This window comes from Phallusia mammillata, chromosome 1 (genome assembly GCF_965637545.1).
Source record: "Phallusia mammillata chromosome 1, kaPhaMamm4.hap1.1, whole genome shotgun sequence".
NCBI classification, from domain to species: Eukaryota; Metazoa; Chordata; class Ascidiacea; order Phlebobranchia; family Ascidiidae; genus Phallusia; species Phallusia mammillata.
In genome coordinates, this window is record NC_137252.1 from 16,559,451 (window position 1) to 16,586,659 (window position 27,209).

A 27,209-nucleotide genomic window follows, 5' to 3' on the forward strand; every position below is an offset into this window, starting at 1 on the left:
CAAATCTTCAGGATTAGGTGTAAGAGGCAATTTTGGCAGCTAGCTGAAATCATAGCAGCTTAGAGAATAACTATTATGATTTTGATCCGAACAAAGGCTTTAGAGGTGGCCGATGGCTGGGGACCACAGACCATGAAGGATTACTTCATACAAATTCATTTTTGTTGCAGACTTTAGTTTTAGTCATTTTTGTGAATATGCAAATTATGAAATATTAGGACGCTCAAACTGCATTTGCACACACCGTAATCTACTCACCTTATGAGTAAATCAATTTGCTCTCTTTATGCTGTCTTTCCTGTAGGCCTATCTCTTGATCGCCATCGAGTGTCCACAAAACACACACAGGTTTTCCAACCATTTTAAACGTGCAACAACGAAACAGTTATATTATATTACTTTATATTACTGTGCAATACAACAAAAAAATTAAGGAACTTGTCGAATATAGCATTACTTGAAAATTGGATACCAAGGCTCTTTTCATAGCGACTTTGGAGAGAAAATATTGGTGTAACAATTTGTTTAAATTTTACAACTCAACACAGTAAACTGCACAAAGTTAGCTAGATATTTGCAATTTGTCACATCAGGATCCTGGTATCACACCCCAAAACGACCAATACCAAACATTGTTAAACCAAAAATGCAAACAAATTTCCAAGCCCCATATTAAAGTACACGAAGTTTTCCAAGCAGTGATATTGCCTATGACACAAGAAGATTTGTCAGGAAAAAAGATTTTCACAACAGCCCAAGTCTCATCGGATTTTCCATATTCCTCTTAAAACTCGTCAAAAACTTCGATGCTGTTTCGTCATCAACCACTCGCGCGTCACTGCTCATCGTCACCGTCATCACCTGTTGAACTTCCGGTGACGAGGTAGTGACGTCATCGGCCTGCTGCTCTGAGGAAGTTAGTTTAAGACGCGTTGCACCTACAGCCATGATGCAGGCCTGAGGTGGGTTGATAACAGCAGTGAATTCGCGAATCCCAAACATCCCGAGGTTGGAGATTCTGTAAAAGACAAGGTAATGATTGACAGCGGATGCAACTTACACTGAAAAACCTAGCTACTTTGAAAAACGAAATGCTAGTTTCAGTATGATTTTCCAAGTCGCGCTCGGGACAAACAGATGTAATCAAATTGGGTAGAATCGTAAAGCTATGGGTGTTTTATGTCAGTCTGATTGATGCTGACTTATATTTTAAATAATATAACTCTGATACGCATATTTCCCTTGTTATTTACATTCGAACCTCCCGCGTATTCAGTGATAACTGTCTTCATATTGCAATTTAAGATACACAATTCACGGTTTTGAAGATTCTTACAAGAAATATTTCATGCAAATATACTGGCTTGTTTGTTTCTTGTAGCAATTTAAGATATTTTATAACATAAATCGTCAGCTTATTGCCACGAATATCAGTAATAAAAGGTTTTAAAAATAAAAGCACAGAAAGAGTGCCCGTAAAGTTAAAGGCGATTTCAGTGTCTAAAACTCACGTAAATGTGCCTCCCTGAAATTCCTGAGGTTTTAATCTCCCTTCCCTGGCTCTTCCAGCCAACTCTCGAACCTCCTCCGAAATTTCGGTTAAGCCTTTCGATCCAGCGTCCTGGAAAAAGGGTATATACACGATTTACCAAATTTCCTTTGAGCAAAATGTACTTGATTGTTTTTCAAAATGGCAAAGCCTTGGTTGAAATACCAAATTGCGTCTTAAATAAGTCGTTTTGCCTGGTTCCACCCCAAAACGAAACTAATCCGACTGTTTTTATCGATGTTTGGGGCTTTACTTTATGTTTACTAGAAACAAGTACCCCACCTTGACAATGGGCGTAATTAGCCCACCGTCGGTTGCTACGGCAACGGACACATCAGCTTTTGTGGCAGTTTTAACTTCTTGTCCATTCCACACACAGTTCACTTCAGGATTTTGTCGCAGCGAAACTGCAGCGGCTTTGATAATGAAATCGTTCACCGATACTTTTATACCATCTGTGATAAAAGCAATAAAGAACATACGAAATCAGTGGTTACCGACATATTCCTTGAACATAAGCCTTCTATGATATAATGACTATAGAAACAACAACGATTTTTTTTCTCCTTTTTCTACACGCAAAGTTGTACGTTTTCTTAAAATAAGAGTGTGAATAAAAAACGAAAAAAATCTGTATCCACATTGTAACAGAGTTTGCTTTCGTAAGGTGTGTGAAAAACTCTTTGTTAAATCCTAAGAATCTCGCTTTTTTTCATTTTTACAAGACTTGGGACCAATTCATGCGGGTCGTGATGGAAGTCACTGCACTTTACCTTGTCGTAATTCTTTCCGGAGTTTCAAGATCTTGTCCAAACAACAGTCGATTGATGAGTAAGCGTGTGGAATGCTCTGTTTGGACTCGGTCAAGCGTTTGGCGATAACTTTCCTTACATTACTCATATCCACGTCCACGAAAGTCTGTTCCTATTTAAAGAACAACGGGTGTTACTTAAGACGGTAATTGGGTGACATGTCACACATTTCAAAAAGCAGACCACCCAAACTGGTATTTACTTGGAATGAATAATACATTTTTTACTTTTCCCAACAAGGCAGCCATTTCAAAAAGTTGCAAGCATCCTGAAATCACGGTTGTGTGGTTTTGGTATTACCGTTTTGCTGGTTGAAGCTGGTGCTGATACTTCTTTGTCACTTTTCAATGCTGTGGAAGTTACTTTGGGAGTTTTGTCTGTTTGAGTGGGGGAAGAGATGGATGGAACCTCTGATGTAATCTTCACAGGGCTTATGTTGTTTTGAGCAACATATTTAAGGACGTCCCTACAAAAACAATTGTAATGTAGAATGCTGAGAAGAGTGACGCATTATAAGTGGAGTGGAGCATTGTTATGCTTACTTTAACATAAAATTACAAAAAATGCACAAACCCTTTAAGCAGTATTCCTTTAGGGCCCGTTGCTTCTACTTTGTTGCCATCTATGCTGTATTGTAGCAATGCTTGCCTGACAGCAGGTGAAAGTAAAGAGCTGGAAAAAAATGGTAATAAACTACTAGCAACCGAAAGTACTCAATTCGAATGGGGAAAGTATTTTCTCATTGTTGCAATTTTCCTGTCTAGTAAACTAAAAATAACTTTTTTAATTTTTACAGTTTTTGAGATATAATTAAAAGTAGGAATGATACCTTCTTTCAGATGAAGGTAGTGATATGTCTGGTGAACTGTCTGCTTCCGTAACGGAAACAGGGTCACTAGTTGAAGGAAGTTGATCGATCTTCATTGAAGCTGCTGCCTCAATGTTCTCATCTTCTTCAGCCAATATTGCGATTGGTACATTAATCTTTACATTTTTGGATCCTTCTGGTATCTAGTAATATTTTGTACAGTATTATTTATTTGGGTAAATTTTAAATACAGCAAGATGGTTCAACTTTAAAAAAAGAATAAAAAACAAATATCATTCATATATACCTATAATACAAACACCAAAATGCCAGTTATAAATAGTAAAAGTGCCTGCACTATTACATGGAAACCATGTTAAAATGCTAATTGCATAATCTTCAGATGGTGGAAATCGAAAACACAGCCTTGAAGACTTGAGATATTTTGGCAAAATTTGAAGTAAGCTTATAGTAGCGCTATTAGCCAGTACAAATAGTTTTTGCAGTCATTTATATTTCTTTCTTAAACAAACCAAAATTTTAGCCAAAGTTCCCTCTTCATTCGCCTCCATGGTTACCACAGCTTTATCAGTTTCCACTTCACACATGGCATCACCAACCTCCACTTGGTCACCTGGTGATATTACAATTGAGGTATTTTCTTACAAACAAAAAGTCTGACAAAATTTCAGATGTAGTACCAACTGCTATAAGCCATTTCACAATGGTGCCTTCCTCCATGGTTGGTGACAATGCCGGCATCTGTACTTGTATTGGGGCTGCACATAAAAATCAGATTTGTTTTTACCTTATACATTCCCAATTATAAATGTGCACATTTTAAACCTACAGCATACTGATGTTGCAGTAAATAGCTGCCTCCTTCTTAAGGCAAAAGTAAAGCAAGCTCGCAGCAGTCGAGTAGCTGACATATCAAGATTTACATTTAGTTTTCAAACACAGTAGAATGTCATGATGTAACCTGTAATGCAAACAATAATGTGCATAATCCTTTGGGCAGTAATGGTAAAAGTAAAGCAAACATGTTTCAAACAAGAATAAAGGCAATCTCAGACAAGTTTTCGTATTGCTAAAGGTTACACATAAACGAGGAAATGTTAAATAATACACAAACCACAATATCAGACACTGGACAAGTATGTGCTGTGTACAGGCTTGTCATTTTCAATGGAAGCCCACAATAAAGCTACTGAGAAATACATATGATTGAAATATCATTGCTGCGATATACTTCATGCATTTCACAAATAGGAATATAGGTTATGACCAAATTATGCACATTTTTAAGCAAATTTAAAAACATTTCCAGCAACTCCTTTTTGTTTCCAGTCTCCCTGTGTTCAAAGGAACACAAAATTTCAACTTCTGATAAAGACTTGAACAAGTGCACAATTGTGTCAACCAATAATTTAACACCATCCTCATAATAAACACAATCGGCTATGAGAATACAGACTGGTGTAGGTGCAAATTGAGCCAAATAATTAACTGTTTTTGCCATGTCTTTTTGATTGCCCCATTCCAGTGTCATAGCTCCCACTGATCCCTTTTCAAAAGAAAATATTTTGGCGTCCAATATTTCTTTGTACTTTTGAGAAATGTGATTGACGGCACTGTCTACTGCAGTTAGATTGCACTTAATGTTTTGCCTAATGTTTTCAACTAAAAGAGGTATATATTTTTGCAAATCTGTCAACAAAACCATTTCCGCCCCAACAGTCTTTGCAGCTAACCCAACAGCCCCTGTTCCAGCACCAAGTTCAATCACATGTTTTCCCATTACATGCTTTCTTCCTTTTGTGGTAATCAAGTATTTGAGAAGAACGATCCCTGCATCCCATAAAACACAACCACATTCTCCTTCTTCCAGTTGTAGAATGGACAACGTTGTGTTTTTCCCAGACGGCCCGAGTTCAATTTCAACCTCTCTTATAAACGTATTATCAATTTCCATTGCTGCAAGGGTTCATAAATTAAAGCAAGGCGTTTATATAACGAATCGGCTGTTCAGGGTTTTCTGCTACAAGTTCAAGCTAATTCATTAGTATCTCTGTCATTCTGAAATTACACTGTACAATTCCGGCAATCTGAAACCTGAGGTCATCGTATATTGTGTCCTCTGTTGACAGCGTTATTTTACGTACAGGGTTTCAAAATTACTTTGAAATTCCGCAAAGTGAAATCATTATTATTCGTCCTTTTAATTGTAACCAACCATGGAGTTGATGAGCATTAGTCAAATGTTTACATGAAAATGATTTTTTTGTTACATGTGTTAGTCGCGCAGGTATTTTTTGCCTAAAGTATACATATGATTTTAGACGTGGTTCTGTTGCAATTTCTAGACCTCATCGGAACAAAATAGATTCGTCACGCTCAGCTTCACACACTCATACAACTTTACATTTCAAGTAGAAAGTGAAAAAATGCCACTTTTTTTACCGTATGTTATGTAAATTGTCAACCGCTTGTTCGGCATCTTCTTCTGTGTTATCTAATTTTTTTTTAAATAATTGGCGTACTGTTAACCAAACTTTTAGCATTAATTTTTAGAGTTGTTTTTTTTTTAGCCACGAATTTGTGAAAAAACATGGATGAATTAAAGCAACTAGAATATCTGTCACTTGTGTCTAAAGTATGTACTGAACTGGACAACCATCTGGGTTTAAACGACAAGGACTTAGCAGAATTTATAATTCGGTTGGCTGAAAAATATCCTAATATTAAAAAGTTCTCCAAAGCCCTAAAGAAAAAGGGAGCAGATTTTTCTGATTCTCTGATGGAAAACTTACTGTCTTTGATTAAACGAATGAGACCATCTGATAAAAATAATGAAGTGGAAGAAGCTCCAAGTATGGTTACCGAAGATGGAAAGAAAAACTACAAAGCTATGTTTCCAGCATTGTGTCAGCCTGATGATGTTGAAAATGCTAAGGCAGAAATTGAAGAATTGGAAAAATCTCTGATGGCAATAAAACAAGATTCGAAAGAAGTGGAAGAAAGAAAAGCAACATCACCTCCTCGATCTTCTCGAGATCATTCAGATAGAAGAGACAAACATTCAACGAACAAGCGACGATCAGATCGGAGACATGATGATGAAGAGAAAAGAGATCGCCACAGATCTAGAAGAAGATCACGTGATGGTTCATATGACAGCAAGCGAAGCCGTGGAGATCATGAATCAAGGAGGTCGTATGATTCTCATGATAATAGAAGAAATCGTGATAGTCGTGACTCTAGGAGGTATGATGAAGAAAGAAATGGACAACAGCACACACAGCGGGAAATCACCCCTGGTGATATATATGATGGAAAAGTATCTTCTATAATGCAGTTTGGTTGCTTCGTGCAGTTGCAGGGCATGCATAAGCGTTGCGAAGGACTGGTCCACATATCTGAGCTCAGAAGTGAAGGTCGTGTTTCAAGTGTGGCTGATGTTGTTTCCCGTGGACAAATGTGCAAAGTGAAAGTTCTAAGCCACACGGGTACAAAGACAAGTCTGTCAATGAAAGACGTAGACCAACGGACTGGGGAAGATCTGAACCCAAACAGAACCCGGCGCATGCAAAACATTGAGACTAGCAAAGATGAAGTTGCTTGCCGAAATCCTGATCGGCCTAGTGACCTGGTGCTGGGTGGGACTTCTGATAGTAGCTCGATGTCAAATCAGAAACGCATTAATAAAGTGTCTGATATGGAGTTATGGGAGATCAAACAAATGGTATCAGCTGGTTGCATGGATCCTACAGAGCTTCCAGAGTTTGATGAAGAAACTGGGGTACTGCCCAAAGCGGAAAGTGATACAGAAGACCTCGAGATTGATTTGTTGGAGGAGGAACCACCTTTTCTGCGGGGACACACAAAACAAAGTATTGATCTCAGTCCAGTTAGAATTGTTAAAAACCCTGATGGATCCTTGTCCAAAGCTGCTATGATGCAAAATGCCTTGTCAAAGGAAAGGCGAGAGATTAAACAGCAGCAGCGTGAGGCTGAACTGGAGTCAGCTTCCACTTCTCAAACAAAAAGTTGGAGTGATCCGATGCCCAAAACAGCAACACCTGCAAATTTTGCTGGGGCAAAAGGTGGACTTTTGTCAGGGGATATTCCAGAGTGGAAAAAACAGGCATTTGGTGGCCAAAAAGCTTCATATGGAAAGAAAACTGAGCTCTCAATAATTGAACAAAGACAAAGTTTGCCAATCTACAAACTAAAAGATCAGCTTGTGCAAGCTGTAGAAGATAATCAGGTACTAATAGTTATTGGAGAAACTGGATCTGGAAAGACAACACAGATTACACAGTACATTGCTGAGGCTGGTTACACCATTCGAGGTAAAATTGGATGTACCCAACCAAGAAGAGTAGCTGCAATGTCTGTTGCTAAGCGCGTGTCTGAAGAATTTGGTTGTCGTCTTGGTCAGGAAGTTGGTTACACTATTCGATTTGAGGATTGCACCAGTCAAGAAACTAAAATCAAGTACATGACAGACGGTATGATGCTTCGGGAGTGTCTTATTGACTTCGACCTGTCTCAATACTCAGTAATTATGTTGGATGAAGCCCATGAAAGGACAATTCACACAGATGTGTTGTTTGGCTTGCTGAAAAAGTGTGTTCAAAAGCGCAAGGACCTAAAGTTGATTGTTACCTCTGCAACTTTAGATGCTGTGAAATTCTCTGAGTACTTTTTTGGTGCTCCTATTTTTACCATTCCGGGCCGAACATTTCCAGTGGAGATTATGTACACAAAAGATCCAGAGCCTGACTATTTGGATGCCTCACTGATCACTGTGATGCAAATTCATCTTACAGAACCCCCTGGTGATGTTCTTCTCTTTCTTACTGGTCAGGAGGAAATTGACACTGCCTGTGAAATTCTATTTGAAAGGATGAAGTCACTTGGAGGAGATGTACCAGAACTTATTATTTTACCAGTGTATTCAGCATTGCCATCTGAAATGCAGACTCGCATTTTTGACCCTGCTCCGCCAGGAAGTCGCAAAGTTGTTATTGCTACCAACATTGCGGAAACGTCATTAACAATTGACGGCATTCATTATGTTGTAGACCCTGGATTTGTCAAACAAAATGTTTACAACAGCAAAACTGGCATTGATCAGCTGGTTGTAACTCCTATATCACAGGCCCAGGCTAAACAAAGGGCTGGAAGAGGAGGCAGGACTGGTCCTGGAAAATGTTACAGGCTGTATACTGAAAGAGCCTACAGGGATGAGATGTTGGCAACTGCTGTTCCGGAACTGCAGCGAACGAATCTTGCATCCACAGTTCTTTCTCTAAAGGCCATGGGTATCAATGATCTGCTTTCATTTGACTTCATGGACCCTCCCCCAATGGAAACTCTAGTAACAGCCATGGAACAACTTTACCAATTAAGTGCACTTGATGATGAAGGTCTATTAACTAGACTTGGAAGAAGAATGGCAGAGTTTCCACTTGATCCAATGCTGTGCAAAATGCTGATCATGTCAGTACATTTGTCATGCAGTGAGGAAATCTTGACTGTAGTGTCCATGCTTTCTGTACAAAATGTGTTTTACAGGCCAAAAGAAAAGCAAACCTTGGCTGATCAGAAAAAGGCCAAATTTCACCAAAACGAGGGTGACCATTTGACATTACTATCTGTGTACAATTCCTGGAAAAACAACAAGTTTAGCAACCCTTGGTGCTTTGAGAACTTCATCCAGGCAAGGACACTTCGTCGAGCTCAAGACGTTAGAAAACAGATGTTGGGAATTATGGATCGCCACAAACTAGATGTAGTTACCTGTGGAAAGAAGATCACCATGATACAGAAGGCTATTTTGAGTGGATTTTTTCGAAATGCTGCCAAGAAGGATCCTCAGGAAGGATACAGAACATTGGTTGACCAACAAGTGGTGTACATTCATCCAAGCAGTGCTTTGTTTAACAGGCAACCAGAATGGGTTGTTTATCATGAACTTGTGCTCACTACCAAGGAGTACATGAGGGAGGTAACAGCTATTGATCCCAAATGGCTGGTTGAGTTTGCACCCAAGTTTTTCAAGATGGGTGACCCGACCAAGCTGAGTAAGCAAAAGAAACAAATGCGCTTGGAGCCGTTGTACAACCGATACGAAGAACCGAACTCCTGGCGTATTTCCAGGGCGTATCGTAGGAGATAGATTGTGGTTGACTTTCTGCGCTTTTATATCTTTTGCTCCCATCATGATGGCATTTTTGTAGAAGCTTACCAAACACACATTAACCACAAATCCAATTTGGTCGTTGCAAAGTCCTATTTTCGCAATACACTAATGTGTTTTTGGGTGTTTGTGCTTTCGTAGCATTTGTTTCTTTTATCAATTTCGTGTAAAAAGTTCACCCTTTGCGACTTGTGCCCCTCTCTTGGTTCAGTGCAGATTCAAAAAAGCTTGGTCCCGTACGTTGTTGTTTTCGAATTAATAGCTTCCAACGAGTTTGATTTTTCTTCAACTGGCCAGATTTAATCAGGATGTGTTACGGGGTTTTGGTGCAATAAGTCACTTTTTACGCACACCTTTTTAAAGCGCAAAACGTAGACTGTCTTTATCGCCTATAACTTCGTACAACAGAATCTTTCAAAATGCGCACAAAGTGAAATCTTGTTAATTGGCATAAGTTTTAATTCATTATCTTTTTTTAGCAATCCAGAAAAGGATCTGCAATGCGTTTGCAGGCTGTTAACGAAGACTATGGTAACCCTTTAACCGAAGTAGTTGGATAAAATATTCTGGTGTAGGTACACCACTGTTTGCCTGTCAGCTGAGCGTAAGTGATCATGTCAAAAGCGTAGCGCTCACTTTACGGCTTACGTCATAAGCGATTCGTTTTTTGGTGCGAACCCAATTAAGGCGATAAGGCGCATCAGTATTTCAGCGTTTCGGTTTCCATTGGGAAATTTGAATAAATTTCATTTAAAGCCTGAGCTTTGCATTGATGCCGCGTTTTATAAGGATACATTCCGTTAATTGCATGGTTTGACTGGCAGAGTTTGTATTTTAGAGGAGCCTCGACCTACACATTGAAACTTCTGTGGTTTATAGAACCAGCATGGGTACGTGGTGTAACTTGATTGTATGACGCGAATACCTATATCCAGCCTTCGACGGGAAATTAACTGTTTTCCGTAATGGATGGTTTTGTAAAAGTTCTGAAAAAACTCCATGACTAGCCTAATCAAATATTTCCGTTGCTGTCGTATTTGGAAGCAATCGGTTGTGGCTTTCAACTTCAAACTGATAAACCCGATAACTTTTTGACAGTTTTCCGATATTTCATGAAATGCTGACGGGATCATATCGGCCTACCCTACTTTTGGTCTATGTACAATATCGTGTATGCAATTACTGTCATATCAAAGCGGTGGGTAGAGCTACTAACAACTTAACGAGAATCTACCCCCAAATTTGATTGGTTAGTGCTGATCTTCAAGCTTTTAACTAAAACGACCCCCCAATGAGATTATAATTTTGCATGGAAGTTCTTTAATTGTCTCTTAAGCATAGGTGGGCAATAAGTTTCACCCATGAACACGAAAGCTTCAGCTAACAGTCAAAAACCAATTTAATTGCTGACATATACAATTAATATGTTAAATATAGTTCCATAGGATTACAACGCTCTTTGAAGTGTCAATTGTGCGCGAACAATTGCCTTCATTTGTTGCTTGTGACGTGATTTAGAAGCTTAGCAGGTAAGATCGGACTGACTATATCAGGGGTTCTTAACCTGGGGTGCACGCACCCCCAAGGGGTGCGAGAACTGTTCCTAGGGGGTGCGGGGATGCTGAATCATTAAGGTTGGTTAGGTCTATTCTATTCAAGCAATTACAGAAAGGGGAGCGAAAATTGGTTGGTGATTTGAAAGGGGTGCGAAAATTGGTTAGTGATTTGAAAGGGGGTGCGAAAATTGGTTGGTGATTTGAAAGGGGGTGCGAAAATTGGTTGGTGATTTGAAAGGGGTGCAGCAAGGAAAAAAGGTTAAGAACCACTGGACTATATAGTAACGTAATACCAGACTTCAAACAGGATTGTACGAGAGGCCATGAAAATCGTATGGTCCAAAGAACAAAGCTGTGACCAAATCAAATAAGTGTAACAAATGCTAATATAACGTCCAGAAAACTCAACAGTACTATGTAGTCAGCACAATTGTGCACTTTAACACCACTCCCTATGCTTATCAAAATTACATTATAATAGCTGTTATATGCCAATTTACAACATACCTTACACAACTTAGCCTACTGCAATAAATGTTACCGTTGACATTACTAATCCTTACCAAACAACGGACACAACTGTGGTACAAGAAATAGGAACATCAAAAAGAGATCTCGCTACAATTCGCGCATGTACCGACGTAACAATCATGAAATAGTTGCACTACTTACAAATCAAACTCCATATTCGGCAATCAGCATTAAAAATTTTCATTTTTAAAACAATTTTAAAAGTACATACATATTTGCCCCTGTAATTTTTAACCGAATAATTATGCCCCCCCTGGACTCTCATGGGCCCCGGTGCGGCGCACCGGCTGCACCCCCCCTCTTGTGAGGCCTGTTGTTAACAGATACTAAAAACTTTGCCAGTGCGTCATTATTTAAAATGCGTGTTACATCATAAGGTATTGCGTCATAATATTCCGTTTCTTTCTACAACTCGTTTGTTCATTTGCTTACAGACAATGCACTCCAACTTGCAAAATACTGATTAAGATGTCGCCCCGTTGAAGAACCCTCTTCTAAATTGATCCCCTCGTTATAGACATTTATTTTCTTCAAAAGCAAGACATTTTAACCAAATTGATGCTTTCTGGTTTGGATTACCGTTTTTGTTGTTTTATTTGCGAAAAATGCATTTCTCGCTTTTGATTTTTATGTTTGTCGACAACAAGAAATCACCAAGAAGGCAAGAGCCGGTGGTGCAGGTCTGCCACATGTCTAGATGTAAAATTGGGGATCTAGATGATGGCTATAAATCTAGATATTGTTTTTAACGTTTGTAAAGACTATAGGAACAGTACGAGCCTGTACAAACGTCCCACCCAGATAACCACAAAAGCCTCCAGGTTGTGATGATATAACTGTAACAGAAAAAATAGAGTGATAATAAGGACGAAGGAAGCTTCTTTAACATATAATATAGAGCAATTTATATTAAAAACTTTCAAATGTGTTGTTGTTTGGCTAATATACGACATTAAATTGGATTGTTTTATGCTTAAATACGTGTTTGGGTGTTGTGTTTTTCAATCTAGATGTTTCTAGATATTTTTTGAGGCAAAACTAGATGTTTTCATTCTAACAAAAGTGGCAGCCCTGCGCAGGTGCAAGACCCATTCCTGTACCTGTCTATTAAATCAAACAGTGATATTTTTTTGAATAATGTGTGTGTAATGTTAAAAAACTACTATCAATAAGTGACAGTTGCTAAAAATCTTGCCGTATAAATGCCAGAAACATAACTTTTTGGGGTGTAGTGTAGTGCTAATGCAAATGCTTACCGGTATACCGGTAACACGTATATGTGTTGTGAACAGCGTTTGTTTGGAGCTGAGCAGACAAACGTGTTCTTTCTTGGTGAGAACATCTAATTTCTCACGGTAATAATGATAAAACTATTTGTAGCTTTGAAATAATAATATCAAGAGTTGGAGCATAAGGGAAATTAATAAACATGTTTGTTTATTTTGAGTCAGATCTTGGATAAATTAGTAGCTTGGTTTCTGTAAGGGTGCAGTCGATTTGTCAGATTTTTGCAAACTACACCACAACTGGGATTTTTTGGAAATAAAAAATTCATTCGAACACTAAAAACCATATGAATTATTACTTTTTTTCAAGAAATAAGTTTGTTTAATGTAAAACTTGACTGATTTGCCAAGAAATGGACAGTTTTGAGAGTAATGTTGCCTCTGGAGACTTTGGTTCCAGTTCTAAATCTGTAAAGTCTAACTTTAAAAGTTGGCGAGAGATCATTGTTGTAGCAAGCAAGCTGCTTAAATGGGAAAAGCCATTTTACCCAGGCATCGTAATTGGTGTTATCACACTTAAATTCTTGGTTATTTGGTATCTTGATCCCTCCCTAATTACTGGCCTATCCATGATGATGATGATGATATGTATTCTTGATTATGTAATGCCCTTTGTTTCACCATTAATCTTTCCTGAGACCTACTGGAATGGGGAAAAGGAAAAAGAATACAGCAATGCTTGCAAGGCGATTGGTGAAGCTCGTTCCACTGTGAGAAACTCACTTGGAAGTCTGTTTAAGCTGAAGGACACAAATCCATGGCTGTATGTTGCTGTCTCCACTGTGGCTCTGAGCACACTTGCATGGCTTGGGAACCAAATGCACAATCTCATGTTGACCTATTTTATTGTTCTCATCATAGCATCTCTGCCTGGATTGGCACACCATGGGTTATTAGCAAAAGGTGCAAATGCAGTTGGCCGATTTGGCAAAAAGAGGCGAGATTAAAATGATTTTAAAGGGAAACCTGTCATACACAAAAAATGATAAAGGATTGCATGCATTTCCTTTATGGTGTACTTCATGTGGTTATCATTCATGTTTTATGTTTGCTGTGGTTTGGCATTGAGTCGAAATATTTAAAACACATGTAAAAATCAGATAGTTTTCTGTACAAACTCACTTCTAATTTGTGTCATGTAAACTTTATTGCCTGTTTCAGTCCCAAACCAACTGTTTTTCCAGTGTTATGTGTAAAATGTACATGTGTTTGTTACCAGCTTATTTGTACGTAGTTCAGTAGCTTGCCATGTTTTTATATATATTTGCATTTAAATCACAGTCTAGCAAGTCTGCAAGAGCTGAAGTAGTGAAGACTTTGCATACAAATTATAGATGACTACCAATGTTGCAGTTTTTGATTATTTTGTGTGATGTTTCATGACTTGTTTTACAAGTTTTCATTTATCCAATTTTTTGTCTGACCAGATGCCTTCATAATTTAAAAGAAGAAGATTTATGATTACTGGGCTTATATGCATTATGGCAGATTAAGTAAAATGGATATGTATACCACTGTTTTTCCTTTGAAAGATTTAAAAATGCAACTATTTTCATTACCCTTACTTGTGGCCCTTGCAAGACATGATATTTTGGTATTGTTGATGTTTTATCATTGGCAGGAACTTAAAAAATAACTTTCACTTTTGGTCTTTTAGTTGTAAATTTGTTTGAAACAAAGATATTTGACTGTTTTATACGTTGCAAAGCTTTTAATCTCTTGCGACAATATTTAGAATCACGTCATTGCAAGATAAATATTTAATGCTTTTCTGAGCCTGTTTGAAACGGAAAATTCAGTAAAGCATTTATTATCATATGCTGTCAAACCCATTAATTTCTCTTATTGTTCATGTTTAAAAGTCGTTTTCAGTAAGTTCCACTCAGTTTTGGTATAACTTGCATGTTTTTTATTGTACAATATTTTACACAGTTAGTGGCCTGTTAAACAACTAATGAAATTTATCGAAGTTCCAAACTGAAACCTATAAGATACAAATGACGTTGTTGCACAGTTACTTGCTTTGAATGGCGAATGTGTGTTTGTGTTGTAGTTGTAACTATTTTGTAGTTGACATTATTTCCTTTGCTGTTGGTATATTTAGAAAATGGCTAGTAGTGAAATATACGAAGAACTCAAAGATAGGTTACGATATGTATTAGATGAACTGAAACTGCTTACCAAGCAACCAGATTACAGAAATGCAAATGGAGGTAAATGCTACATGTTGTTATTAAACTTATATGGTGAAAATGCAATTTTAGACTAAAATGCCAGACAAAGAAATAAATTTGCCGTAAAGCTGCTAAGATGGTCCTTGCACGGACAAGACACTATTCATAAAATTTGTCATACAGCTGCATGTTTTGGCAGATGAATGAGTAATGTCACACATTCTTCATATTTGCAAGCAGTGCAAAATGTCATTAGTGGTTTTGTAAACATATGACTAATATGGATGATGAAACTCACTAACTTCGAATAATTTGTGACCCAAACTCAATTTGTATTTGAATCTGCAATTCTGAATTTAAGACAGAACATATTCTGTAATTACATAATCAAATGTTTTCTTGTATGGGACCTTTAACAATATTTTGAAAGCAATTTATATATTTTTTTATGCAGAAACTTTGCAGGAACATGACAAATCAACACAAAGACTATGCTCACAAGCTCATGCTTTGGTAAGTTTATTTCACTGAATAGCTGATGTATCAAAGAGTAAGCACTGTGCTTATATTTAAATAAATGTCATAAAGTAGTCACAGTTCAGCTTAGCATTGCACTTGAGGCTTTATACTTATCTGATACCTCCAAACTAATTTTTTTTAGATTAAAGATCTTGAAAATGAAGTATACCAAGCACCTATGTCATTTCGTGCTGGAATGAACAGAGAAATTAAACGATTCAAATACGATCTGGACAGTATTGAACGAAATCTAGAGGTTTGTGCAATACTCATGTGCTGTGTTTTGATTTGCAATTGAAATCAGTGTAAGGTTTTTTTTGAGTTTACAATAATCTCTTTAAACAAAAAAAAAACTTTGATTGGGATCGATTTCTTTATCTTTTTAATTGATTCTGCTTTGGCTAATGTGAGGCAAAATAGTCTCAAAAACTAAAAATAACAAACAGTGCATATTTTAAGATGTCAGTATTTTAGTACTTCAGTGTATTGATTGGTGTTCATTTATCAACATCAGCCCTTTTAAATGTGCTCGATAACTTTAGTCCATTGAGTTACATATGCAGGAAATCATTGGGTGAATTTCAATTGGCATCAATTTTGTTATTGTAGATGCATTAAAAAAAACAGGTTTCATCCTACTTTGGTTAAAGTTGATTTGGTTCTCATTTCTAGCAGAGAAATCCAATTCACATGCGACAAGCTACTTTTGGCAGAGGAAGCTCTTCGTCATATTCAGCCAGTCCACAAGTAATAAAACAAAATTTGCTGATTAAGAACCAACGTAAATATGATTAACCTGCAACTGTTTTGAGATTAGACAACCTACTTTTAAATGGAAATAACCCAATTTACATGACACACAATGATTTATGGAAAAAATGATGGATAGTTTTTGTGCCATCCCTTATTTTAGAAAAATCCCAAGCTTCAAAATGCTTTATGAGGTACTGAATGCTTGGTACTTAAACCATTTGGCCTATCAAATTGACCATAGTATATGACCCAATTTTATTTATTCGTGATTGGGGATGTTGAAAGTAAAACAAAACAACCTTGCACAGTAGGTGAATTTGTTTGCTTGAGGGAAATTTACTCTATTTTTGAACAGGAAGATTTATTGTTTCATTGTGCTAAAATTTCTGTGAATTATGGCACAGGAAGTGAGTGAACAGTCGACCGTGCTCCTTGGCCACAAAAGCCTCAAACGTGCGACTGACAGCATAGCTCGATCACAAATGGTGTCATCAGAGAATGAAGCAATAGGCAACAACATCCTAAATGACCTTGATACACAGCGTGAACAACTGCATCGGACAAGAGACAGGGTAAATAACAATATTGATTTCATGTTTTTTTTCCCAAAATGCATTTATAACGCATAAAATTACTGTATGGGTTACCTTAAAATGCTTTTGGGCTCACAATGCTTTTAAAAGTGTTTTGGGCATCATTGCATTGAATGCCTACACTCCAAGTGCATTAATTATTTAAAAAGAATCGTTCCTGTCTGAAATTGCCTGTGGATAATGCTGTTTGTGTTTAAGCTGTACAGGCATGCAAGTTTACAGTGGAAGGATATATTTGCTTTGCATCCGGCCAGCTGTAGTATTGTAATACAGTTGGTCTAGTATAAAAAGTATAAGCATACATAAGTTATGCTATTATACCACAAAATGTCTGTTTTTAGCTTGAAGACACCAATGTTGAACTGACCCGCTCACAGAAACTGCTACGAAGTATTAACAGAAATGTGATTACGAATCGAATTGTTCTGATAGGCATTATATTTCTTGAACTGGTTATTTTGGGATGTGTTGTTTATTTAAGATTTTTTCGCAACAAATAGTGTTACTTATTTGCGTAGTGTGGTTTATTTTTCACTACAAGTTTCTTCTATGCTATGCAATTTGAAAAGTTTTCATGTTTTTGGCATGTAGCTGACCGGTTAAAAAATATTTATTCAACAAGCTGACTGTTGTTTTCAGCAAGAACTTCTCAACATTATTTTAATTTAATGACTCATGAGTGCCATTGCATGTACATGAAAATGTATGTTTAAATTATTGATTTTGTAATTTGATGAAGTGGTGCTCATGAACCTGAAAGATCTTTGCTGTGCAAGCATTACACAATATTATTTGGTACTCACTTGATAACTATCGCTTGCCTTCTTTTTACATTTTACTGTTCGTGTTTGATTATTATCGTCAACCAATGAAAAAAGTTTTAATCCTGCTCAGCACATAACTTCTATAGTACAGATTGTTTTCCTTTGATTGTTAAATGTTATTTTCAGCTGTTTCATTTTCGTAATGATGTGCAATTTTTATTACCATTACACCGTTTTCGCCGACAATAAAGCTCATGATGTGATGTTACCGTAATGTTAGATTTTTGAATTTAAAGGCGTATTTTAACGAAACATTTTAGTGATCCCAGTGGATAGAATTATTTTTCGTTGGGGAGCAAAATTTTTTAGGACACTAGCGGCGCTGGGGAATCGCCAGGCACGGCACGCTGCACATTGGCAACAACGTATCGGGCGAGTTCAAACGAACGGCGCGCGTCCTTGGTGATACAAAGAGGCACTGTGTCAACAATGCTTTTATTCTGGCGATGTACAGTGGCTACACAGGCCGAAGAAACAGTTGTTTCGCCGTAATTTAACATTGTGAATGAAGCAAACACTCATAAAAGGCAAGTTTCAACTTTAGTCTTGCAGATAGTACAGCAAACAGCAAAATCTTCATGACCTAACGTTTTAGTTGTTCAAAATACAGAGGCAGGACAATTTAGCTAAGAGTAGGTAAGGCCAATAATATTTTATCATCAGAACTTTAATTGAAATGTTTATTTTGGGTTTGATTTTAAACAAAATGCAGGTTTGCTGATTTGTTTAGGAAACTATTAAGAATCAGGCTAGTGGTAAAGCTTTACAGATATTTTTGTTGTGGAAGATCATTTAACAAAAAAACTTATTTTACATGCTTTGCTTTTATAATATATCATATGATTATAAGTTGAGGACAAACAATAATCCAAATGAAACTGTTGCTTGTCAGAAATTTAACCTGAATGATCTACTACTATAAAAGCGACATTGTCAAACAGTGTTTTTGACTAACATGGTTGTTTGCTTTGGGGCACTTTACGGCAGTCGTTGTTTGCTATGGATTTCATGTGCATAAGTGGAGTGATTTTCATGAGGATATTCAATTTAACAATTGAGCATTGCAAACTGTGCTAATATTTATGCCATTTTAAGAAAGTTTGTATCAAAATAAGTTGGTTTGAGGTACAGTGGTAAATTAATTCCCTTATTATTGTGCTTTGTATGACCACAGTATCTATCAGTGTGTGATTAGAATTGTTGGTTTATTTGTAGTGTTTATTGTGAGAAGAAAGCATTTATTTATTGTGGAATTGTTGTTGTGTAGAATTTATTCAACATAGGGTTTCACTAACAATTGTAAATGTCAATCGCTTATTTGATGAAACATGTGCAACTAGTTTTGGGATTTATTCACATCAAGTTCTGACACCATGTCAAGACAATCACTGGCTGTGGAGAAAGATGAGGTAAATAGAGTTTATTGAAAACTTTGTAACATGTAGTATCTATGTTGGTACTAAGAATGTACACAAAAAGTTTTGACTAGCTTGTCTCTGAAAGATATTGGAGATCAATGTTATAAATTTATTTGCATGTATGTTCTCATGAAAAAACTCTTTTATAAAATACATGTGCATTTTTTTCCAAAACTTTTTGTTGTCATACTATTATTGTTTTTAATATACAATAAAGGTAAGCTTCTTCTATATATGAAAGAAACTTTACATTAAATTGCATTAAATTATAATCGAGACTTTTATTAAAGCCTGCATAGTTAAATTGTAGAAATTGAACATTTTTTAATGCAGCTTCGACCTCCACGGAAGAAGCAGCCTTCTGTCAATCTTGGAAGGCCTTCATACAACTACACGAAGACAGTTCAGGACCTTCAAAGTATGTAACATTTTTTAAATATGGACCAGGGTTTAATAATCATAATTCCTGGTTTTGGAAATCAACTATACATAGCATTTTCAGTGATCTTGTAAAAACATGTAGGCACACATTCAGCTTCTAATTGGTTAGCTGCAAAATTGACAAACAGAAGGTACTAACAAAATGTAGATGATTCTAATATATGTGTGGCTCCTATAACAGCGATATGTGTTGTAATACAAGTTTTATTGTCTTAAAAGATTACTTTTGTCATTGATTTAACAAACTCCTTATCAAAGTATCAATCTTATCCCAAAAGTGCTCAGAAAACTGTGAGATTTATGAATTTCGGTAGGCATTACATTGTTTAGTTTCTTTGACTGTGTAAAATAACATAAGTAGTGCATCTACCTTTTATAACACAACCCTAATAATAATTTTGGTGGTTGGTTATCATTTGTGGGGATACAATAACGCAACACTGCGTCGCCCAGATCAGCCTTCGTATTGTTATCAAGCTCGCGAGGGCCCGCGATCTTTTGTGGTCACCATTCTTTGCCTATTGACTGGGCAGCAAAAAGTCAACACTCAAACCACTATGCAACTCTTTAGCCCAACCGGGGGCATGTTGAAACTTGTCACGTTCTGCCACTTGGCTGGGATTAGAGGCATCTTGTCCGCTTGGGTCATTAAACGCGCTGGACGCCAACTAACAACTGGTTACATGTCGATACGTGTTTGCTTACATTAAAGCCGATGGACCGTACTCGTTTGGAGTGGTAGCTCTTGATACAAAGGAGTATCTTGGAATCCATGTGCACCCAGTGGGAAAATACAACTAATTAAATTTTCCTGCACTGAAAAAACCCACTTTATTGTTATCTAAATAGGCGAACGTTTAAATTTTGCTTGTGAATAATTCAATACAAACACCCGGACCTTATGTGTGTTCATACTTTACGTATGTTTTATTTCATATTACTTTTAGCCGTTTTATTCTTGCCATTACTCAAGTTGCTGCACTTGTCAGTGATTTGATCCAGAAAAAGTTAGTTTAGGTCAAGGGCACTTAGACGATTTTCGGTTAACAATCTTAACAAAACTGAGATTTTCCAAAAGTATAGACAGAAGCTTTAAATCAGAACGCACTGATTGTTTTATAAGTGCCATAAAACAAACTTGTTGCCAGGGGCTTATGCATTTTGGAGAAAAAAAACATACTCTGTGGTTCATTGTAACAATAAACATAAGCTATTTAAACACACCTTTCATTGATACCAAAAATATCAATAAATGTTTCTATAAATCACGCCATTTAAGCACATTCCATGAAACTCTCTCTTTTCACATGTTTGTTTCAATTCGATTCAAACTCGCCGCCACAATTTTGTTAATCATTCACTTAAGAGTATACGTAAAGAGCAAACGTCTTCAAACATATTTTGTTTGCTGAGATAAGGAGGTCAGCCTCCGTGGTCCTGGCGGGATTGCAGACGCGTTTAAAGCCAATTTCAGGCACGCTTAAAACGTTTACTGTAAACAGATTTTAACTGTATTTTTCGCACCTGCTATACTTCAGTTTAGACGTTTTGTACGTGGCCTTCCTTAACATAGGCGTAAAAGCTAAATTACTTTGAACCAAGTATTGCTTTAAAATAGACACGCTTGTCCTGAATTTGACGTAAATATGAAACGTTTTAGGTTATTTCATTCGTTTCTATCGTTAATTTTTGTCCACCTTTATTTATTAGACATGGTAAACTACGTGTTAAATAGGTAAGCTAATGATAAATGGAATTTATGGAAACATTAGAAAACATATCCTATATGGTCAAAACTATTTCCTGCAATTTTAAATCATTTAACACTTTCCCCCGAAATCATTTAACGATCGAACTGCAAAAAGTTTGAATTAAGCATGTGTCATGTTACGAAATAAAACAATTGGAATTCGAACAATTTTTTTCGCCTCGCTGGTTTATCAACATCTACTCCCATCTATTGTCGCAAAGGCACACTCTCCGACTCTTCAAATCTTTTGTCCGTAAGCTCTGTTGTGGGTGCTATTTTTTCTCTTCTTGTTATCACTACTCACGATAGCTGTTCTAGTAGCTTTGCGCTGTTTATCCTCGTTGTGTTAATGCCGGCACCAGTCAATTGTTGGCACACTACAAATGGTAAAAAATATCACACATTTTCACGCTAATTGCCGCACATCCCCAAACACTGTAGAACATTTTAACGCCTGGTGGTTTTGATGATCCTGAGGTCATTTGTGGTAATTTCTAATGGGTCATTAGCTTTATTGTGCTTTTATGGGTGACTGTGTTGAGGCTATAATTGTTTGGTTTAGCAACGCGTATATAAACCGCTATAAAAATTGATGACTCATACTTTACATTATTTTATTGCCGATAGTTCGCAATGGTGTCCGGTACTAATCGTGATTTATACAGCATTTGTTCACAACATAAGATTTTAAATTTTTCTGCGGATTTATGTTTGAACTCAGCCCTGCGCTGTACTGTTTATGTAGCGCAATGTATGGTTTAAATTCGAACAACGGTATCACGCTTTAGCCAACTTCTCAAACATTGCCCCTTCCAAAACGGTATCACGTTACTTCTTTGTTGTCAAAATTACCAGAATTTTATCGTCATTTTCAGCTTCGGACGCCTAATGGTTTATTTTTGTTTTTCAGATGAACAAATGAACGTTCAGAAACGGACCTTTACAAGATGGATGAACGCTTACCTATGCAAAGTCAGCTACTATAAAATCACAACAATATCATTTATTTTAAGTTTTCGTTTTTGCGATAAGCAATTTACCACCAAAAATCTTTCAAATATGCGAATGCCTAGATATCACTGTTGGTTTTTGTAATAAAATGATCGCTTTTATGAAAATGGATACCAATGCCGTTTTAAGGACATTTTTTTTGCAAACGCCTGACCGTGGTTGATTAATGCTCGCACATGTTTTGCATCACGAAATACATCGTGACACTTATTGTTTTGTTACGGTGTTTGAGCGCCTGCCAACCGACTTTTTTACTGGATTTGAAGCCAGGACTTTTTCGTGTACGAATCTCGGCCACGATTGTTATGTCTGTACCATTCGCCCAGTTCCTGCCAATTTTAAAACTTTGGATCTAATGCTTGTGAATAAATTGTTTCAGTGGCGCCCTCCAATGGAAGTTACTGATCTCTTCAAGGACATCAAGGATGGAACGAAACTTATTGCGTTACTTCAACTTCTCTCTGGACACAGACTGGTATTATTCGATGTGAAACTAAACATGCTAATATGCATTCTTGCAAAAATGTAACATTTCTAACATCAGATTCCCCCCTTTCCTTGTTAAATCGTTTCTTTCTTAAGCTTATTTCATGCAAGCAAGTTTTTGATGTTTTTTAGCATGCTGAATCGGGAAGAAAGTTGAAAAGGATTCATCACATCAGCAACGTACAGAAAGCCCTTGAATTTTTGGAGTCCAAAAAGGTAAGGGCAAAAACATAGCAATGAAATAACAATTAAAACGTAAATTAGGGAAGACCATAAGCAACTTTTGCTCATGAAAAACAAACAAACAAACAAAAAAAGGTTGGTAAATGCATCATGAATGGTCTTTGTAAATCTTGTTAATATGCATCTTATTGTAATTTTAGTTGAAATTGGTCAACATAAACCCCACTGACATCGTAGACGGCAAACCTTCGATCGTTCTCGGACTTTTGTGGACTATCATTCTTTATTTCCAGGTAATTGTGCAACTGTCAGTGTCCAATTTCTGTTTAAGATTACATAATCCCAGTCTAAACAGTAACAATTTGTATGCAAAAGTTTGTTTGTGAAAAGTTGACATTTTAAGTTGCAAAATATATACTATAAGTATGGAGGAACCTGCTTGCGAATGTTTGATGTTATCGCATGTAAACTTTGTTGTTGTTGTATGTTGTCTGTGCTGCTTTTAACTCCCACCGCTACTTCGTTGCTTTCGGATCTGCCATCTGTAAGAAGTTCAAATCTTCTTACAGCCCACTACTACCAACACAACTAACGGGTCGCCATTCTTATCATATGTTTCCCCATTATAATATTATATCTAATAGGGCAAAACTGGTTTCGGTAAAATGTACAAATTATCAACGGTTCTAAAGGTTAAAACTATAGATTAACGATTTGCTGCGTTATAAGCCCCTTTTTGCTAGCAGGTGCCAATCCTATTTAGTTAAACTTTTGTACTCCTAAACTTTAATGAAAAGCTACTGTTGATATAAAACGGCCTTCATCTTTTGTGTTTGTAAATGAAGATTCGCCAGACCCTCCTCCCAATGTTACCGGTAAGTGCCACGTCATCACTGCATGTTGCTATGACGTCACCCTTAATTGCACGTCACTTATCAAATAAAAAGAGCAGCTGAAACAATTGCTCATTAAGCCGTATCACATTGTAAAATGATGTCGTTAAAGCACCGTATGTACTGTGTATGCATATTTCGTGTTTGATGTGGCTCACTAATCATATCCTTTTTGGTGTATTTTGGAGTTTCCAGAAGTTTTTTGCGTCTAGTGGTAAGCTTTTATTTGACACACATTCTTGACACCAACTGTTAAATCAAGTACCCAAACGATCGTTTTATATCCTAAAGACGTTTAACTTGTAATTGCACTAACCTACCATTGTTGTAAGTTTGTAACAGCATGCTTTCTGTAATTGTGTCATACCTGGCGTTCAAACATGGAAAGCAATCATGATATTTTCTATAAACGCTAAGCAAAACAACATACAAAACTTACACGTTTTTTAATTATTCACTTTCATTCCAAACAACATTGTTATTCCAAATATTACGTTTTCATTTTAAGTAAAACATTAAATAGCATAGTCATTTCGATGAACTCTTCAGTATAATATTGCCTAAAACCCATATTTGGTAACGTTTTATGTACGGTTTTATGCGCTGGTCAAATAATTTGCGAAATTTGTAAAACGAATTTTTTTTTGGCGAAATTCGTTTTTCGTTCTAGATTACGGTTAACATGTTAGCTAATGCCTTTTTTATTCGTTTTGTCATATTTTAGTGTACTAGGACACAGACTCATAAACAGTTTTGGAAATGTGAAGAAACTCACGAAGTTTTTATTACTTTTACTTAGTTGTAATCTTTGTACAAAAACTATCAATTACTAGATTGAGGAAATCACCAACAACTTGGCGTTATCCGGCGAACTTTCTGGAAGCACATCCAGTCTGGATAGTTGTGTTGGTGCGGATGATGGTGCTCCTCCTCCCAAACAGAGAAAGGGAGCAAAAGCGAAGTGGCAAGGAGCGGCAAAAAAGGCTCTTCTTGCCTGGGTTAAAAGGAAAACGAAAAAGTAAGTTTGACAAACGTATTGAAAAAGCAATTATGCCCGAGAATTTAGGATGTGTTTCTAAAATCTTAATAAATCTTCACACTCTGTGAAGATTTGTCAAATTATAAACGTAGGAGGACTGACTTGTTTAGGCCATTTTTTTCAACGATGAACTGAATTTATAATTCAGTCTTAAAGCATATCTTTCATTTATACTTTATCGAATAAAAAGTTTTGTGCTGTTGTGGCACTAAACATTTCTATTAACATTCGTCGTTTTATTGGTAGGAAGTGAACTATATTTCATGTAAAATGCAAATGAAATTGCCCTTCACCGCATCGAACGCGTTTACAAGTAGAATAAAGTAGCTGATAACTTTCAAACAGATGGATCCGTTGGGTTTATACAATTACCTTTAAGCTAAATTTGCCAATTAGATACACAATCACCAAGCTATGAAAACAAAACAAACCACTTTTCTTTTGATTTGCCAGCAAACCACCAGAGTTGGATGTAGCTGTTCGTGACTTTGGTCCATCATGGCGAGACGGCCGTGCTTTCCACAGTATGATCCACACCATCGATCCAAACCTGGTGGATGTCGATCGAATACGACGCGTTACGAACCGAGAGAACTTAGAAAATGCGTTCGACACCGCCCAGCAACACCTAGGAATACCCAGACTTTTGGATCCTGACGGTAAAGTTGTTATCTCGATATTACTGTAATGTTAGGTAGTTTTTTTAAGCGCAATTGTGTTGGTACGTTGAAAGCATTTGTCTCGCGTTTTAAATAAATCAATTGTATGTTTAGGCTAAATTAAAATTAACAAGCAACAAAATAAAATAGAGAACGTAGGACTCGAATCCTAAAGCAAAGTATTCAACATAGAATTCCGAGTCTAGGATTCGAATCCAAACGCAAACTATTCGAGTCCTGGGTTGTATCATGTTTCGCAAAATACACTTATTTTCGGTTTGAAATAAATGGCCGTTTTCTGATGACTGCGTTTTCGCGTGATAAACACACGCACACAGACATTATTTTGTTGATCTGTCGTGTTTAAAAAGAATTGCCAGTAGCAGTTCCCGTTGCTAAAACAATGGCTTTAAAATGCATGTATACCTGCCACTTCAGCATCCTGCTTATTAAGCGCGGGTTAAAGGTCACAAACTTGCGTTCTTGGAAATCGGGCAAACATGTAGAAAGTCTGAACACTGCAATGTAAATTTGTAAACAAATTATATGATATTGGTTGGTTCACTTTGTGGAAAGGTAAAAAATATAGAATATGGTTCGTTGTCCTGGATTAGCTGTTTTTAATCTTTGTGGGAAAATTTTGTCGAATCACTGTAACGATTTATTCACAGTATATTCTAGAATAGTACAGCACCATTCTGAACTGCCCATCCTTGCACCCCTGCACAGCGCGTTTTGACAAAAATTTCTCATATATACACAAAAAAACCAATCTGGGCGAATTGGGTAGGCGAAATAAAGTTACTAGCGATTGCCGGGATGTCAAACGTGTTATCGATTGATTGTCATAAAACACTTGACTATTTATATTCCCACCAATAGTCATTCAATCCTACTCGCGTTATCTACTTAACTGTCAAGCAAAATATGTAAACATAGTAACCTATATAGCGTGATTGCAGCATCGTTTTTGCGAATGTTTTTCAATGCAGGTTTTAAAGAAAACCATTTGCGACTTTAAACTTAGGTCTTGCGTTTACTGTTCTTGTCACAATGAGACAAAATGTTGCATGAGTTGTTTCTGTTTTTCTGCGTGTCTTTAAATATCAAATTGGGGTGTAACCAAGTTGTGAAAAATGTCTTTTTAACCGGGCCATGACTTTTTGACCAGTTTTTCCGCAAGGATAGCTTATTGTGGAGAATAATCCTGAACATTTAGTTTTTCACCAAGGAATTGAAACACATTCTTTTTTTACTTAATGAAAAAATACTGCCACTTTTCCCGCAAGTGCATGTAAAAACAATGTAACAAAATTAACCTTCGAAAGAGTACCATATGTGACTTCATTTGTTGACGTTGCGATGTTGCCATTTTCTGTCAAAAAGTTGATCAATCACTTTTTGCCTTGATATGTTGATAACCAATTAAAAATACCTGTTGTAACTGGTGGGGTAAACAGTTACTTGGATCAGGCAAATTTACTTTGAAAACTTTGCTCAAAATATTGTTTGATAATTAAATCGTCAATCGCGGTTTAATTTAATTTGTAATGTTTGTATTTAAATTGTTTAAGCACTTAAACTGTTAGGTATTTAGGATTTTGTTACTAGAAATATCGATTAAAGCAAGTCAATTTCGGAGCTCCCTATTGTCCAGTTGAATTAAGTACTCCGGTTTCCTTGAATCGCTTCAGAAATTGGCGTTCAGCGTGGTAT

General features: G+C 36.7%; 6 protein-coding genes across 8 annotated transcripts in view; 4 read left to right on the plus strand and 2 right to left on the minus strand.

Moving 5' to 3' along the window:
- Positions 1-345: 345 nt before the first annotated feature.
- On the minus strand, positions 346-4,133 carry LOC145224185 (pyruvate dehydrogenase protein X component, mitochondrial-like). The gene is made up of 10 exons (XM_080090632.1): positions 4,020-4,133; positions 3,871-3,948; positions 3,703-3,803; positions 3,191-3,372; positions 2,935-3,033; positions 2,662-2,827; positions 2,323-2,473; positions 1,832-2,004; positions 1,512-1,621; positions 346-1,018 (listed from the first exon to the last, which is right to left on the minus strand). The coding sequence occupies exons 1-10, from the start codon at positions 4,099-4,101 to the stop codon at positions 745-747; spliced, it is 1,416 nt and encodes a 471-aa protein (XP_079946758.1). The 5' UTR covers positions 4,102-4,133; the 3' UTR covers positions 346-744.
- Positions 4,134-4,151: 18 nt separating this feature from the next.
- On the minus strand, positions 4,152-5,324 carry LOC145224216 (protein N-lysine methyltransferase METTL21D-like). Its single transcript, XM_080090664.1, has one exon. It carries the CDS (start codon positions 5,142-5,144, stop codon positions 4,377-4,379), a length of 768 nt encoding a protein of 255 aa, XP_079946790.1. The 5' UTR covers positions 5,145-5,324; the 3' UTR covers positions 4,152-4,376.
- Positions 5,325-5,728: 404 nt separating this feature from the next.
- LOC145224133 (ATP-dependent RNA helicase DHX8-like) lies at positions 5,729-9,650 on the plus strand. The gene has a single exon (XM_080090570.1). The coding sequence runs from the start codon at positions 5,781-5,783 to the stop codon at positions 9,354-9,356; it is 3,576 nt and encodes a 1,191-aa protein (XP_079946696.1). The 5' UTR covers positions 5,729-5,780; the 3' UTR covers positions 9,357-9,650.
- A 3,162-nt stretch (positions 9,651-12,812) lies between these two features.
- On the plus strand, positions 12,813-14,858 carry LOC145224243 (ADP-ribosylation factor-like protein 6-interacting protein 1). Its single transcript, XM_080090703.1, has one exon. It carries the CDS (start codon positions 13,104-13,106, stop codon positions 13,695-13,697), a length of 594 nt encoding a protein of 197 aa, XP_079946829.1. The 5' UTR covers positions 12,813-13,103; the 3' UTR covers positions 13,698-14,858.
- LOC145224224 (vesicle transport through interaction with t-SNAREs homolog 1B-like) lies at positions 14,858-17,821 on the plus strand. Of its 3 annotated transcripts, none has more exons than XM_080090676.1 (6): positions 14,858-14,963; positions 15,379-15,437; positions 15,586-15,699; positions 16,116-16,190; positions 16,601-16,768; positions 17,131-17,821. In XM_080090676.1, exons 1-6 carry the CDS (start codon positions 14,858-14,860, stop codon positions 17,287-17,289), a joined length of 681 nt encoding a protein of 226 aa, XP_079946802.1. In that variant the 3' UTR covers positions 17,290-17,821. The 3 variants fall into 3 exon arrangements, with proteins under 3 accessions (XP_079946802.1, XP_079946811.1, XP_079946819.1); XM_080090685.1 differs by having other exon boundaries at positions 16,119-16,190; XM_080090693.1 differs by lacking the exon at positions 16,116-16,190.
- Positions 17,822-18,897: 1,076 nt separating this feature from the next.
- Positions 18,898-27,209, plus strand: part of LOC145234657 (nesprin-1-like) — a 226,022-nt gene continuing 217,710 nt past the window's right edge. The window contains exons 1-9 of the mRNA XM_080099374.1: positions 18,898-19,022; positions 19,365-19,449; positions 22,133-22,194; positions 22,613-22,708; positions 22,852-22,935; positions 23,103-23,195; positions 23,748-23,777; positions 24,629-24,813; positions 25,288-25,493. Coding sequence (XP_079955500.1) covers positions 18,987-19,022; positions 19,365-19,449; positions 22,133-22,194; positions 22,613-22,708; positions 22,852-22,935; positions 23,103-23,195; positions 23,748-23,777; positions 24,629-24,813; positions 25,288-25,493 — 877 coding nt within the window. The 5' untranslated portion in view covers positions 18,898-18,986. The remainder of the gene's footprint in view (positions 19,023-19,364; positions 19,450-22,132; positions 22,195-22,612; positions 22,709-22,851; positions 22,936-23,102; positions 23,196-23,747; positions 23,778-24,628; positions 24,814-25,287; positions 25,494-27,209) is intronic.